Source organism: Lonchura striata, chromosome 2, assembly GCF_050655825.1.
Source record: "Lonchura striata isolate lonStrDom1 chromosome 2, ASM5065582v1, whole genome shotgun sequence".
Classification (NCBI taxonomy): domain Eukaryota; kingdom Metazoa; phylum Chordata; class Aves; order Passeriformes; family Estrildidae; genus Lonchura; species Lonchura striata.
In genome coordinates this window covers 71,096,406-71,113,919 of record NC_140704.1, presented here as the reverse complement: position 1 = coordinate 71,113,919, position 17,514 = coordinate 71,096,406, and the positions used below count along the sequence as shown (strand labels likewise).

Here is a 17,514-nt window from a genome sequence, read left to right as displayed (position 1 = left end):
TTTTGTGGAATATCATTCTTCACAGCCTATGCAACGTCTGAGGCTAAGCTTGCAAAATGTTTCTCAAAACAGTGAAGATAAAGTAGTCTTTTAGTTCTTCTGCTTGCTATCCTGTTTGATAAGAGTGAGAGAAGATTAATGTAATGCTGTTGAATATTAGCTGTCACCAAGTTTTTTCTCTCAGCCCTACACATCTTTGCTCCTATTAGCTGGCTTCTTAGGCTTTCACTTGCAGTAAAGTAAACCTCCATGTGTTGAAGCTTTCTGGATCTGTTTCCCTGCTAGTGTAATTCAGAAGTGAACAAAGCAAGGAGATACATTTACAACATACCAATTCTTTCTGCTTTCAGGTTGTTTAGCAATTTAAAAACCTTTCACATTTTATTCTCATTAGTTGGTGTCACTCTGGTGAAACTGAATGTTATACATGAAAGCATTCAATATATAACTAAGATTCCTTTTGAGACGTTCCCTTCTGTGCTCATCTTCAATCCTTCAAAATAAGATAATGTACACGACATTTTAAATTATTTAATATTTTCCCCTTGCTGGTTTTCTATTAACTCAGTTTTTGTTTTCTTTTCTTTAAAATATTAGAAATACATATTAAATCCATTAGTAAAGTGATTGTAGTTCTCTAATAAGTTGCACATTAATTGCTCTAATGAAAGTTTAATGAAACTATGTTAGTATTAGGGGAGATCTGGTAAGACCACTGATGCTGGGAAGATCTAATTTCTCATTAAAGAAGGATAAGTGGACTTACAAGAACCTGCCTTATGTAGAGGGCAGCTTTTTCTTTTCCATGTTAGTAAAAGACTTAAAAAGCTACCAAGTCTCACAGTTTCACATGGGGCTTTTAAAAAAAGAAATTATTGATCACCCTGATCAGAATAGAGATGCAAGCAAGAAATATGAGAGGGGAGATGATGGGAAAACAGTTTTTCTGCTTGCAAGGTTGTTGATGAGGATGGGGGAAGCAACCTAATGGGCAGGTACTGGGTGCATCAGCAGCTAGGAATTTGGGGTAATTGTCCCAGAAATCGTATCTTTGCTGTCTCCCTTTGCCAGTGTGTATTCTTGCTTTCTTTTGGTTGTTACTTTTTAGCTTGGGTTCAGGAGGGAAAGTGGAAGTCCACTGACATCTCACAAGGCAAACTTAGGTCATCCTCAGAAGAAGTGACCACAAAGATATTTTTGTTACATATTACAAACTAGAGAGAACCTAGCTGGTCTGTGAATGGTTGTGGCAAAGCGGGTGGGTGAAAATTGTGGCTTCAAAATTCAGAAATTGTAAAAAAGTATCTTCAGAAATTTATGTTACAAAACTTGTGTGTGCTTGTTAAATCCATTTAGTTAGTTATTTGTTTGAAGATCCATTTTTAAAAAATGCATTTTTGATTTCACTTTCATCTTCAGAGACTGATTATGTTTTATTTCATTATTATGATTATTATTTTCAGGGTGAAAATTAAAATTAAAGATTGCCACGTAATCTGTACCATTTTTTGAGTTATATCAAATAAACAACTTCTGCGCTTTAAATATAACATTAAAGCACAAGCGAAATGAAAGATTAGGAAGAAAAGAAACCCCATTATTTTGTATGTACCCCTCTATATCTGCATCCCCATGCAAACATATAAACAATTCTGAAGCTGTGGTACACTGATTTGCTGTTTTTTCCCCAGAGTTCCCAAAGCAAAGTGCAATCTAGCAGAACACAGTGAGATTAATTCAGAAATAGGCTTCCTGCTGATTTTCTGATAGCTTGTTTTATTTTCATTGTTTGTATATAACTGATGTTGACTCTGTGGCAGTGAAACATAAATTGCTCTTTGAATTGCTGGCATGCCTGTGGAATGTTTGCACTATGAAATAAATATAAGTAATACAAACAAGGTGATCCAGAGTTAGCATACTTCTTCTTAAGGAAGCAGCAATGTGATCTAGATTTAAAATAGCTGCAATTTCACCTTTCAAAATTTTTGGTCTTTGCCCTTAGAAACGTGTTCCCACATGGCAGGAGACTCACGGAAAATTAGGGGATTTTCATGGGAGTAATACAAGAAAGACATGGACATGCAGGAACAAGTGCAGCAAAGGGCCACAGAGAGAACGGGCTTGAAGTTACTGGTAGTGTGAGGAGAGCTGGGATTCCACAGCCTGAGGAGGAGAAGGCTCAGAGGGATCATTTAAATGTGTATATATACCTGGTGTGTATGAGTGAAGAGGCAGAGCCAGGCTCTTCTCAGTGCTGCGCAGTGATAGGACAAGAGGCAATGGACACAGAATGAAATACAGGAAATTTGACTTGAACAGAAGAAAAAAGAAATTTACAGTAATGGTCATCATATATTGGAACATGTTCCCTAAAGAGGCATTCAGCATTCCTGCATTTAAGACTTTGATGAAAGTTATTATTGTTCACTTTTAAATTAAATATTAATATTGTTGAGTTCCAAACCATGCTTTGTTGGAAAGAGCTAATTTGTTACTGAATGTTCTTCCTTACTCACTGTTTGACCATGCTAAAATAAAATCACAAACTTAACAAGGAAGTAAATTCCCCCCTCCAGTCCCTGATGCATTTTTTCCTTGTCAAAAAGAGGTCATTATGGTAAAAATCCACCTGGTGTAATAGACACAGTCATTATTGGTATGTGCCCAAGATACATGGCTTCTTGTTTTAATGTAGTACTGTATTTCCTCTTGTTCCAACCTTCTGATCTACACTATGTAACAATATAAATGCAATATTGGCATGGTCTGTGTTAGGTGGACAGGGCTTGCAGTCATGAATGCCCTGTTCTACCCAGGTTACTGCATGGTTCCCTGAGCACAGATAGAAGGTGGAACTTGGTAGGAGAGGGAGTCAGGAACTGATGGAATAGATTCCTTCCAAAGTAACATGGGAAAGGAATTGAAGACCTTAGAAATATAAAGTAATTTATTTCTTTCCAGAAATTATGGGAGTATTTAATCTATTATAGCACTTCATGCTTCATTAGTTTTATATACACTTTGATTTGAGTTATTTTTCTTTTTTCCTTGATGTTCTGGTTTTTCCCTGTTTGTTCTGGGTTTTTTTGTGGGTTTTTTTGTGTTTTGTTTGTTTGTTTGTTTGTTTGTTTGTTTTTGTTGGTTGGTTGGTTGGGTTTTTAAAAAACTCACTTTATTTGGTTTCATCTCTGGAAATTCAACATATATTTAGTGAGTTTAGATTAACATAGCTTTCAGTGCTCTTAATGCACCTAACTGAATGTTAAGGTTTATTATAATAAGCATTTTCATATTTTTCAGACTCTACACTGTAGATGGAAAGCTTGTTCAGAATGGGTCAGACTTGGAGAATGGGCATATTTATATTGCAGTGGGTAGAGAAAAGTTTAAGAAATTACCATATGGTGATCTGCTGTCCAAATCTACAACGAGAAGGTCACAGGGGTAAGTTCTAAAGGTGTGTGATACACTTCTGTGTGTTTGTGTGTGTCAATTTGTTTACAAAGTGCCACCAGTAAAGTACAAAATTATTATTCCAAGAATGATGCATGGGTTAGTATGGATGCAAAGCTTCATTGTTAGCTTCTGAGAAAGCTGAGATAAAAATAACAAAAGCAGAAATGGAAATTCAGAAGACCAGTTCATCTCATAAGCATTCCTTTGATCATGTATCACAAAATTAGCATCTGAGAAAAATTAATCCAAGTCTAAGTAATCCTATTTTTTTTCCTTGGGATACAAATGTGTACAGCTGAATAAGACTGGGTGCAGCTACAGCAGTTTAGGTCTAGTCTTTGTTAGTAATGTTTTGTGAAATATATACTCCCTTAAGATTGTTTTATGTTTGAGTCTATTTTTTGTAGGCTAGAGCAATCACATAATAGAGTCCTAAACTTGGTGTCCGTAAGGAGAAATTTGTGCTTTGTGTACCTTTGGAAAACATAAGAATTTGGAACCATTTCACTGAAATAAAAGGAAAGAAATGTAAATTGTAAGGAACATTCACATAGTAATTCACTGGATGCTGCTCTGCAAGGTTTTGGTATATAAAGTATGCATTGTGGGGTAATGCACTTTTTGAATAAGTTAATGATTATGCATTTAAACATAGTCTAGTAAACAGAATGAGTGATGCTTAGTGAAAACATGCAGTGAAAAAACAATTACCTCTGTTGCCATAGCCATCTTGGTGTTTTCTGCCTTGATTTTAGATACATAGTGTTTGTGCTTGTGACAGTGTACACAAGTCTAATATATGGCTTATTCCTGCAGTTCCAAAACCTCTGTACTACCTCCAATTGTGGGATCTCGAAAGTCTAAAGGCAGCGTAAGTATCAAATTTCTAATTCAGCTAAATTCTGGTAGATGGAAAGTCCCTGTCCTTTGTGTTTTAATTAAATCTGAAGAAAAAAAAAATCCACAGCCATGTGGTGGCATGCTTATTAAAGCCTGATGAATCTGTAGCTATTTTCAGTGTCAATTAGAAGAAATCTGAGAAAATATTGTTGTGATAAGCTGCTTTGTTTTTGATAAAAGCTTCCATAGCAAAGATCAGCTGCTGGCTTGAAGTCTTTCCTAGAAACCTGATCATATATATTTATGTATTTATTTATTTATTCAAATTATATAGCGAAAATAAAAACACAGAACCTTTTACAAAACATTTTGCAGAAAACTGTGTTTCTGAACACTGAGTCTGAAAAAGGCCCTAAACCAATTTGCAATCTGATATATTTTATTTTAAGTAGCCACTTCATACAGAGCTTGATCCTTCAGTGCTTTGTGTCCTGCATAGCTATTTATATGTGTACAAAATGAATCAGGGAACAATTAAGGTTGGAAAAGCCCCCCAAGGTCATTGAGTTCAATCTCTGACTTATCACCACTGTGTCAAGTAAGCCATAGCATGAAGTGCCACATCCAGTTGTTTCTTAAACCCTTCCAGGAATGGTGACTCCACCACTTCTCTGGGCAGCCTATTCCGATGCTTAATCACTGTTTCAGTGAAGGAATTCTTCCTCATGTCCAATGTGAACCACCCTGCCATAGCTTGAGGCCCTTTCTTCTTGTCCTGCTGGTTGTTGACTGGGAGAAGAGCCTAACCCCACCTTCTTTTTGTAGCAACAAGAAGAGTCCTCTGTGGATTTAATTTTAGTGCCAAAACGGAATATAAGTATCTGTTTTCACCAGTTCTCCACAAGTGCAGTGTACTGTACAAGTACAGCAGGGAATCAGACTCACAGTTTGTCATTACTTGTGGTAGTTGATCATGTCCATTCACTGTTTACAAAGCAAAACAAAAAAAGTCTCTGGAGCCACTAAAAAGAAGTAAGCAATAAAACATACACGTTTCTGCTCATGTTGCATTGAATGTGTTTACTGCCCTGTGAACACTGTCATTCACCTCCAGCTTCTCTTGACACTTAGAATAATGCCCAGGTCTCATTTACACAGACAGTGATTTATTAACAAGTCATATTAACATGTTATATCTTGTGGCTGTCCACACATATGGATGAGAGATAGTGGCATATAATATGCATGCATGCATAGATTCATCTAGCCATTCTTTTCATTAAATGAAACATTATTTTCTTATAATAAATATGTGATATTTCTTCTGGAAGCTGTTGAGAATTTAATTGGTCAGGTCATACACTAGGATAGTTATACTTCTCTGGATGATTTAAGATATCACTTAAATGTACTAATTGTAAATTATTATGCTTCTTTCACACCTGATACCAGTCCTTAATGAAATTTTAAAAATAAAATTTTTAATTATCACTGATAATTACATCCTCTTCTTTTCAGGGAAATGATTGGCAATCTAAATCCACCAGTGACCGGGGAGAAAAGAGTTCCTCACCTCAGCTGACCAAAAGGAAAGACAAAAAAAGCCAGAATCCAGAGAATTCTGTGTCCAGACAACATTTTTCTAACCCCTCTACAAAAGTAAAACAGACAGTAAAAGCTTCCACAGGGGTCCTTCAGGATAATGGTCAGTACTGAGATAAACACTGTGGTACCATAGTGGCTTTTGGTCTTCAGTTAAACCAGCGAAAGAGTATTAGTAGTAAAATCACATGCTTGAATAGTTATTGAATTGTCTGTTTACTCTGGTAAACTGGAATTGCCAAAGTTCTTTCTGCTTAGGAAATGCAGTAGCCACTACATTCCTGGCTTCATTTACAGAGCACAAGATGCAGTATATGATTTTTAGTATACCTTGGAAGTTAAGCTCATATGGTTCTATCATTATGCTTTTGGTAAAGGAAAATAAAAAATATATTTTCACCATTTCCCTACTGTTCTGCCCTGCAATAAGGTGAAAAAAGGAGCTGGTGTTCTCAAAGGATCCCTTGTTGTCCCTGAGAATCCCTGATTACATGCCTGACTGTGTAACAAAACAACTAGAGGCTGGGGGAGGAACACAGACAGGCTCCAGTTAGCTGGTAGCTGCTGTGACTAATTCTACAGCAGAGCTGCTGGAGTCCCTTTCAGAATTTGCCCTTCTCTGTGCTGTGACAGCAGTAGCAGCAGTTTGCAAATTTAGGCATTAACATCCTCTTTGAGAAACTGTTTTTCTTATCTTATAGTGTGATATTCCCTTTCCCCCATTTCTTTAAAAACCTAGAATATATATATTTTTTTTTTGTATGTATGGCCATTTTTGATAGATAGAACATATATGGGGAAATACTTATGTCTCTGTATGTAATGCTGTTGCTGCTCTACCACCTACTGAGAGAATTGGTTGGAAAGCCTCTAAGTTTATTGAAGAAGTGACTGCTTGCTTCTCACTTCAGCTTTTCCAAGCTTTGTGAGCCTTGTGTAACTAGGAGAGGCTGTTCAAGGCAGCCAATTGTCAGTTTGAGCTCAATTGTGTTTTTGGAGAAGGCCTTAGTTCTTTCTGTGATCCTCTGTTTTACCTCCATATATAAAGACCTGTTAGTAAAAGTGGGAATGGGCAGTTGTAGCCAGTTGTGGTTCAATCTCTTCTCCCAGGTAAGAAGTAACAGGACAAAAGGAAATGGCCTCAAGTTGCACCATAGGAGGCATAGATTGGGTATTAGGAAAAATTTCTTCACAGAAAGGGATGTAAAATATTGAACCTACTGTCTAGGGAGGTGGTGGAGTCACCACCCCTGGAAATACTAAAAAAAAAAAAAAATGTCCTCGAGGACAAGGTTTAACTGTGAACATGGTGGTGGTGGTGCTGGGTTGACAGTTAGACTTGATGATCATAACTATCCTATGATTTTAGCTCTTGAGAAATTAAAAGTCTTTTCACTCACTTCTGACTCACTCAGTGGAGTGTGGGAGCTCCACTGTAGTCAGAACTTCAGTAGCTTGTAGTGAAATAGTCAAAAGAAAAGGTACTATGATGACTCTGAAGGGTCACCTGCTGCAAAGCTGTTGTCTTTTTGTGCATTCTGTTCTGGTCACACCTCAAGATGAAGTGCCCTGAAGCACAGGCCAGGCAGGTAGAAGCTGTGAGCCCTGCTGCTCTGTGAGTATCCTCTTGCCCAGCCAACCCTCATTGTCAAAGACTGCCCTTGACAGAAAGCCAGCATTGCAGAAGTATGATTTATACCATGGGCCTTGTCATTTATCGATCTCATAAAATACAGAGAGTAACCTTTTATCCCATCTAGATGCATGAGATGTAAAGTAGCTTTTCAACAAACCATCAGCACATGCCCCCATCCTGTTTGCTTGGGGATAATAAGATTAATAATTTTATAATAATATGAAAAATTCCTTTGATACTCTTCTTTCTGTCCCAGTGCTATACCATCATGCTGGTCAAGAGTGATCCATTGTCACTTTCTTTGTAATCTGGAACAGGAAGGCTGGAAAAGCAGTTATAGAGCCCTGAAATAGTAGCTTTGGCATTAGCATACTGTTGCTGTTGAGGCAGGATGGGAACAAAGAGACTCTGATTCAGAAGACAAGAAGTGAACTGATTTATTTCAAATGCACTGCTCTTATATAGGGAACATTGTGCAGACCAATTTCATTGGTCTTAAAGTAAAAACATTTTACACCATTGGTGCGTGCTGAATGACGCACGGTGGCAGAACTTATCTACAAACAATGTGAACAACAAGAGAGATAGATAATCATTTACATTCCTTTCCAGATCTTTCCTAGGCCCAGCCTGGTTAGAAACCTCTCTTTTCCTCTCTGACTGAACTGAGAATATTCATAATCATACCTGCTCTTAGTGACAGCTAACAGTCCAAATACCAGTTTCATTCCTATCAGTATATGATTAAAACCATTAGATGTTGAATAAATTTTCTCATTCTCTTCAGAAAACTTTTTGTGGGCCTAATATTCCCTTCAGGCAATTGCCAAAATTCTTCTTTAAAGATATTGTATCTTAAAGTATTTTCTTCATGCTCTGTGATTGCAAGGGTGTGTGAGGTCCATTGTCTTTCCCCAGGTAAACATAATCAGACTTTTGTAGTATAACATAAATTACTTTGTTCATTAAATTCTGGTGTATGGGCCCTATTTATTTTAAAACTTATGTCTAATTTCTCAGCATCCATTGGGGTGTTTTGTGAAATTTGAGCTCCGCTATCAATCACATGTTCAAAGGATGTTTTCTAGGTCCTACTGGTATGTAAATATGGGGTTTATCCTTATGTCCTAGGGTGACCTTATGGTGCTTGTATCCCCATCAATGTGTTCTGTTTATGCTTGATGTTCACCAGGGGATAAAGCCTAAAGTTGTCCCAGCACTTAGTGAGGTTTTTTCTTTCATCTCTTTTCCTCTCCTCAAAGGGTTTTGGTTATGTTTTTTCTGTGAAAGTTTTTGGGTTTTTTTTCATGTTTCCCCTTTGCTCTCTTTTCCCCAAGTGTTCTCTGGTTGTTGCCTGAGAGCTGTACGGGGAGTATGTAAAACTACCACCTTCATCTACAGCTCATTTTTGCTTCAGGGGTGTTTTGATCCTTCTATCTCAGGCAGGATACGTTTAGAAGTCCTCATTTGGCACTCGGGAAGTCTCTTCAGTGTTTGGGCCCCTCTCAAAGGCCCAAATTTGTTCTCCAGGATGGGTTTCCCAGCCCATTTCCTTGCATGTTTTACTGTGTCACGCAAGAGTCTTGCCCAAGAGGATAGGTCATCTTGGGGATCTTGTAACACTTTGTTATGCATTACACCTCCTCTTTGTCTTGTCTTTGTCTTCTCTATTTTATCTTGTCACCTACTGAAAACATTTTCAATGTTATCAGGGCTTTTGTCAAAAGAGGTCTTAACATATTAAGATTGACTTCTGTGGAGATTAGGATGTGTCCCTTCAAGTGTCCATACCTTGCCTTGTAGCAGAGGTGAATATTTCATGAGATGACCACGTGGGTATGGAAGCTGTTCCTCCTCTTTCCATAACCTCTGTTCCTCCTGCCCAATATGCAATACTGCTGATTATTGAATGGGGTTGATTGATAGGCTCAGGTCCTATGTTTAATAAGACTCCTGGCTCCCAGTATCTGTCAGCTTCACTTCCATGCAGCAATATTCTACCTGCTCCTGGAGAGACTTACTCTCAACAAATGCTCAGTCTCTGACTTCCCTGGTTTTCATCCATATTTTTCCTGTATATTTGCCACTTACAAGGCATCCCAGGGAGTAGTACTGACCATGATTTTTTTCTGATCTCCTTGAGGTAATTTGAACACTTCAGTCTTAATTATGGGTACCATTTTTAATTCTAGAACTGCTTCCTTTTTAGAAGAGAACCTAGAGGTTCAGTCATTTCATTGGAGTCCCATTCTCCCTCATCAGCATTTTCATCAGGGTTTTCTCAAATACCACCATTTCAATGCTCAGGTGATACTATTAATTTTTTGATTTTTCTAACAGGGATTGGTGAGTTTTAATGTCAGCTCTAATTTGTTTTTCTCCAAAGTTTTTTGCTTTCCTTGGAATTCTTTTAACTGTTGTTTTACCTTGTCATTTTGATACCAAAAATGCATTTTTTTCTTTCCTTTATTTACTATCTCAGATGCTTCATTTATTTCATCATTTGTTCTCTTTATTGCCATGCAGCCTTTAAGCATAATCTGCATAACTGTAGTGTGCTTAGTATTAAAATGATGGAAGTGTGCTGAGAACTTAACAGAGCAAAAAATATTGGTGTTTTTTTACATTTTAACCATTCATTACAAGTTAATGTAACAACTGTAGTTTTTTTTTTCTTTTTATTTATGGCAAAAAACTCCATTGCAGTTAATGTTTAAAGATACGGGGCCTCTGGGTTTCAGAATACAAATAAGTGAGCATGGCTTCCTCTGGCAGCAAGACATGCTGTGTGTGTACTTGTACTTACCCTGTTGCCTGTATGCTTTGTTTACATGGCTGCTGAGGACCTGTCATACTTCCCTTTGGGTTTGGAAGGAACTTACACCGCTGGGACAGTATGTTGGGATCCAAAGCACAGGCAAAGGGTACATTCCCTTTCCTGGGGGCACCACTTCACCTGTTGTTTTCAGTACTTCTTCATACACTGGAGACCTGCATTAACATCCAGTCCAGCTTGAAAGGGCAGAATACAGGCTGTTCAAGCGCTTCCCCTTCTCCTAATGGGTGTGCTCTTAGTGCTTTTAGTGTGCTCTGAAAAGTCTCCCTGTCAGCAGAGAATCTCCCTTGCTCTGTCCTGGTTTCTCACCTTGTCTCTGGGTGAGACGGACACCTACAGTGGTTGTGTGACTAGTGGGGCTGTTGATGAAAATACCTTAAAAGGAGGTAATCAGATTGGTTTATCCTCTCAGCTGACAGTGAAATTAGAAATCTAGTTTAGATGGGGTGCTGAATTATTTGATTTATGAAGTAGGTATATAATTGCTTCCTTGCTGCCTTAAATGATGACATTTTCAGGTTCATTTTAGAGTGAGGAGTCTTATTCTGAAATGGAGACTTACTCTTCATGGAAAACTAGAAGCCAGCTCGAGGAACACTTAGATAATGGTGACTCCCAAGTACTATTTTGATCAGTACAGCTCCACTGTCTATTCTGAAGGCTCACTGCAGTTTCTAAATTGGCTTTGCAGTTTTATTTCAAAACAGTCCTTCAAATTCAAAGGCTTTGGATTTAATAAGGGAAGCATTTATCACTAGCTTAGGAATTTTATTTAATTTTAATTATAATTTTATTTTTTCCTAATGGTCAGTGAAAAAGACTTTTGGCATTTTAGCTGGCTGCATTTGGGGCTGTTAGTGATAAGTGATTAATTAATTTTAATCTGAAACCAATAAACTGCACAGTGAGTTTATACATGTATATTTTAGGGTGCATAGAAATAGATAAAAAACAAAATGTTCATAGTAGCAAATGTATCATGCAGTATTTGCTGTCCTTTCCCCTGCCAGCTTAGCATTGTATGAAACCTTCTCTTGAGTTCTAGACTTTTTGAAATGGATTGTTTCCTGGGTCTTAACATCTGAAGAATTATGCACATAGTGTATTTAAGTCTTAACCTAATCTTCCAGCTGAGTTTAGTTGGGCTAACTGTGTATTTACTTTGAATTTTTTTTTTTTAATACACTGAGAATTTCACCAGCATGCCGTTTATATTACAGCTGATTCATGTCATAATCCTCTTAAATCAAGGTGATTAAAGAATTTCCTAGAGTTGAAAGCTCTTTGTGCAAGATTTAAATTCACCACATCTCAGGGCAAATCCAGTAGATTGTGAGCTGATGCTTTGGTGTTTGTAACCTATATGGCACACTATTAATGTAATGATCAGACTGCCACTGCACTCATAGAAGCATAAATAACATTGAATGTATTGTATGCAACAGCAATTGCAATTGGAAATGTGAGGCTTAGAGCTTAGACTAGTGCATCTGGATCAGCAAAATTTGGATTTATGAAAGTGACACCAAAGGTACATTTAATTATCAGCAGCTTGGTTGAAGTTTAAAAAAGAAGAAAAGATGGCAAACCACCGTCAAGCAAAAAAAGCCCCAAGCTATTAATTTTGTACCACATCCTATAAAGAGTATGTGTAGGAAGTTGATCAGGAAAGTAGCAAATTCAGAAGTGCAGCAGCAAATTTTTGGAGGGGAGAACCCTCATCTAAAGTCTGTTCCATTCAAATACAGTGGTTTAATTTTTGTCACATGGCTTGCAAAATAACTCCCTATATAAACTGTAAAAGAAGTTCTAGAGTTAATAGACTGTGGAGTTTGAATTCTTTCTGTGATTTGGAGAAGTCATAGAGTGGAGATGGGCTGAGCCACTCCACAGTTTTTCAGATATATTTTTGAGTATTATGAGGTCTTAGAAGTTGGTAGTCATCTCAATTTCCTGTATTTGTTATTGGCTAAAAATATGGAAGAAAAAAGCCAACCCTTATTTATAAGGAAAGCTGCACAGAACTGCAGGTATTGCTGTCTTGGTGTGAATTGGTTTCAGTAAAATTATGAACTTGCCAAAGAGTACAAACATGGGCTGCTGGATATCCACTCTGCATTGTGAGCTAAAACTGTTGTCTATGTTTTCCTGCTGACAACTTTTAAGATTTAAAATATATCTGCTGTGAGAACCTTGGCCTTGCTCTGGGATCTCATGTGGTGGTGAAATTCCTCCTCCAACCCGTGCTTCCAAAGAAAACCTCCGCAGGCTTTAGCTGTTCGGTCTCAAGGCAGTTTATTGCTAGTTATCTAACAGATTATGTTCTTGGACTGCGGCTATTTGACCAGCGGCCTGGGTAGAGGCACACACACACCCTGACATCCTCTCTATCTGCTGTCTTCTTCGTCTCTCCCTCCGACCAGGGCTGCTGCTATCTTTTATATGCTGTATTATGTATAACATGTTTACAATTATTCCCCAATACCTACTACCTACGTTGCCAAGTGTTTTTCTATTCTAAACCAATCTGTGAATGCCAACATCACCAAGAACATGGAGGTAAGGAAAAAGAAGGAGGAAGAACAGGATCAGCCCACTTTCGTCCATCTTAGAACTTCTGACCCCCATGTACAAAGTGAAAACCCCCCTGTACATGTGTTAAAACCCCCCTGTACAATACTAAAAAAATTTCCCCTCTACTTTGTAACTACTTTTACTATACTATCTAACCTTTTGTGATTGCTCGTTCCACCTCCAAAGTTGGTAATTCATTCCATGGCTCAAACTCAAAATCACAGCTGTTTTTCAGTTGTCTGCCAGGGTTTAGAATGCTTCTGACCAAGGCATGTAACCTCTAAAAATGTCTGAGAGACATTCTGAGTTCCCACAATCTGCCATTAAAACACAGACCATATCACTCTGGTACTGTCAAAGGAGGTGAAAAGACTTCTGAAGAAAGAGGGAGCGTCTTGTTTGCAGAGATTTTGCAAGACTTCCTGGCTTATTCCTTTCATAGTAGGAGACATCTGTAGCAAGAAATGAGAACTCTTTGCTGTAGGTGTTGTTGTAGGTACTGTTACAGTGCTGGATCATGGTAGCCAGAGCATTCTAATGCCAGTGTGGAACTAAGATGATGATAAATCCTGGAGCCATTTTATTAAAACACAGCAGTTTCTTTGGGTTTGCTTTTAGGGAAGTGAATATGTCACAAAATGTTAAATGGGAAAATACATATTTATCAGGAGGAAAGCATGCTGCTTAATTTCTAGGAGGAGGGTGTAAAAGTTTGGAATTATGGGACCAGGGCAGACGCTTCAGGGCTTTTTCATTTGCTTTGTGACAGTTTAGCCCCTAGCACAAAATTGTACTCTCAAAGGCTGAGTTATGGAATAGACAGGGAATCAAAAAAAGGTGTGGCTGAATGAGAACTGGTTTCTTAATTTAAAAATGCAAATGGCCTTAATGATCTGTAATTTAAATAAATTAATAATTGGATGCTTAGAAACACAGAGAGTGAGATGAAGGACCAAAACAGGGAGAGGGAAGAAAAGCCCCCTTGTATTATGACACTCAGTCCTTTATTTCTGTAGCTGTTGATGCATAAAGATGACTGAGCTATTGCCGCTTTTCCTTTGCTCCAGCATTACCACATTTCCGATCAGTAAGGGAGAGTGCTGCATACAAGGGCAACCTCTAGAAGCACCTTTTTCACTTTCTGTTGAGGTAATCAGATGTCAGCATTCTCTAATAGCATCCAATTATAGAACGGATTTAAAATTTTTGACAGAGAGGAAGCAATTGCTTAAAAGCTTGAGGCTGCAATAGTATCAGGGGAAGAAAAATATGTATTTTTTAGTATTCTCAACAGTTTCATATGTATATTGCTAGCAGGTTCCTTTCAATTCCATTGCATTTTGATGACAGGCAGTTTCATTGCATTTTGTTCACAGGCATGAACACATATGCAAAAGTATCATGAAGGCAGTGGCGCTTCGTTGGAAATGAGCTTTGTTCAACAGTGATGCTTTTAAATTAAATAAACCCCAAAACACACACAAAACAAGAAAATAAAATTATGTTGTATTCAGGCATAAGTAGATGTCCTCCTTTTTCCTCACAGCAAACTATTCAATTTTATGAGCTATTTTTTATTTTTTACATTTTTTTAAAATTTTATTTACTGTTTTTATGATGCATCCTCTGTTGTAAGTCACATTACTTTTTTTTATAGTGACATTAACTTCCTTCTTTATATATAGGGCTTGCAGATACTAAATGCCTCACATTTCCACAAAATATTCAGGACTGATTATTATTACAATGACTTCTATGATTTCTACTACTAAACATCAATCAGTTTAAAATTTGAAATTCATTAATATCTCTATAATTTTGTAGTTTTTGCTGCAATAAATGTTTCAGTTAATGCTGTTTGGGAAAGGAGCTTATATGAAAGCCATTTATTTCTGTGCTTAATTATTTAAAAAGTATAGATTTCTTATGAGTTAGTTTAGTATATATCTTAATTGATATTTAATAAAGTCATAGAACCTTGTTTATTAAAGTGTAGAAAACGAATTATAGCTCAAATACTGAATGACATAAAATAGAAAATGATCTTTGCATTTTAGCCAGGGCTTGTTTGGTTATACATGCACCAATTTGTGTTTTCTTTCTCTACATACTGAACTGAATGCACAATACACTGAACATTTCTGTGTTGAGACAGCTACTAAAATGTGACCAGTGAAATGTCACTAGTCAAAATATTTTGGGCATTTATAAATTTGCTCTTGTGAGCAACTTATTTCTTCTGTACCTATCAGGAGATTAGGAAGTAAAAAAACCTTAGAAAATAGCTAGAAAATTCTCCTGAATGGGCAGCAGAATCCCTTTCACACAAATGAATTCCCCAGGGCTGCAAAGCCAGCAAGAGCTGACATGGGTAAGGGCCGGGACAGAATAAGTAAGTCTCAAAATTAACATCTTTGAATTTTAAGAGTCATTGTGTAAGTAATTAAAAAGTATTAAAATTGCCTTAAATTGAATTTATTTCATCTGTCCATTTGCAACAAGGTCACAGGGATGAAAACTCTGTAGGAATACAGTCCTTCTATTTTACAGTACCTTTCTATCTATATCAGGAATACAATACTTCTATCTTTGGTGAAAGCAGCTGAGTACTGAGCTGCTTACTTTGAGATAGACCTTGGCCAAGTACAAGATCAGAAACCTCACCCCTCTTTACCAGTCATTATCCTTTCCAAGATTCTCATCCAAACCTGACCACAGTGCCTTTCTCTCACCCATAGCCTAATTACCAAAGACTAAGTGTAGTGGTAACATACTGCTCCTGTAATTTCACTGCCTTTTTCAGCTGAAAATTTCTCTTCTTACTATTTGTGTGGCTTCATTGCTCCTAGCTGTAGAAGTTGGCCATAAAGTAGGTGTCAGTGGTTCAACACCTGTATAATTTGAATTTACCTAGGACAGGCTGAGTTGGTCCATAACTTTTTTGAGGCAATAGTTACCTTTCCTTGGCAGAGCTGTTACCAGGCTCCAAATGTTCCCTTTCCTGATAACCCTGACAAGACTTCAAGGAATTCAGATCTTTAAGCCATCTGGATCCTCCTGAGATTTCATCACTCTTTGTCTCTGTGGGATTGTGGAGCTGTAGAAGAGGCAGGAGAGAGCACAGCTGTTGAAGAAACTCCATAGGAAAGCACTTAGAGTTGCAGTTTTCATTCAACTCTTCAGCCTGAAAACAGAAAAATCCTATAAGAACTCTTTCCACTCTCCAGAGTCTTAATAAGTATTGTTTGTTGAAGAAATAAATATGAACAAAAAATCAGTAAATATACTTGCCTGAAAACAAGGAGCATTTTTCTCACTGCTGTTTTCTTTTCTGCACTTCTGTGTGTGTACATGGTAACATGGGAACATAGACATTCAATTGCTGGTAGGTAGTAGTCCAACAGCAATCCTCTAAGCAGGCTTTCCTAGAGGAAGATTCTTTTAGGAAGCTTAAATTGGCTTGGGTGCATGCTGACTTGTTTTTTCCCCCCCTCTCATTCTTTCAATCTTCTACTCTCCTACTCCCTAACAGCCATTTTTCTGCCTTCCAGTCAGTGCATTGAACCCCACTGCTTCCCTTTTTCTCACCAGTATTTCCTCATATTTCTATTTGATCTTATACAGTTCCTCATTCCACATATTTTTTCTAACATCACTGTGCCTTTATCATCTCCCTCAGTGTCTCCATCCTCCAGCCTCTGCATATTCTCTCTCCACCTGCCTGCTCCTTTTGAATGATCTGTTCTTTGCTCTTCTGCAGGTTCTTCTTTCCCCTTTTTACCTAAGTTGCTGAACATTACCCTGCTTTAAGACAATCATAAATAACGGAAGATATTTCAATTACCTAGCTCTCTCTGTTTAGGGTATAAAAAATAGTGCTGATTTTTGGCTCAAGATAGTCTATTGTCATGCAGTGAAAAACTCCAGTATCTTATTTTTTCTGGACACCGCGGAAAAATATCCTCACAGAAATCACAAAACTTTCAATAATATTGTGCTTTGTCTCTTGGCAGTAGCTACACTTGCTGTGGCATAGAGAACTGAGAACCTAACTGAAATAAATCCTCTGTTTATATTAGCAGCAGTGCTGCAGGGAGACATGCCTTCCTTTCTTGCCCACCTTCAGAGCTCTTCTGCCCCAGTGTTGTCATGGCCCTGTCTGTGGTCAGTTCTCAGGTAGTTCGAGGCAAAAGAAAATCAGAGATGACGCATAAAAGAGGAGCATGTTTAATCTACAATTTTGTGTGTACAGTTCGGAATAGTCATAAATGTTCCATTTAATGGAAGGGCTGTAATTTTTCTTTTCAGCAAGGTGCACCACATATTTCTGCTTCAGCAGAGATTGCAATAGAAGCCGATAACAATACAGGATGAAGACTTGCAAAAATGTTTTTTTAATGTAATTTATATCATTTTCTAAAATGCTTTCTTGTTTATTCTCCCTTAGAGACATGTGAAGAAAGTGACTAATGATTCAGACACAGAGATGTGAAATATTGCATCAATAAGATTTTTTCATACTTTTTTTCCTAAACCAAAAAGCATTATCTATAAAATATGAGGCAAA

General features: G+C 37.5%; 1 protein-coding gene across 1 annotated transcript in view; it reads left to right on the top strand.

Moving 5' to 3' along the window:
• Positions 1 to 17,514, top strand: part of DCDC2 (doublecortin domain containing 2) — a 54,424-nt gene that overhangs the window by 18,628 nt on the left and 18,282 nt on the right. The window contains exons 5-7 of the mRNA XM_021553362.4: positions 3,304 to 3,447; positions 4,276 to 4,330; positions 5,818 to 6,004. Of these exons, the coding sequence (XP_021409037.1) occupies positions 3,304 to 3,447; positions 4,276 to 4,330; positions 5,818 to 6,004 (386 nt within the window). The remainder of the gene's footprint in view (positions 1 to 3,303; positions 3,448 to 4,275; positions 4,331 to 5,817; positions 6,005 to 17,514) is intronic.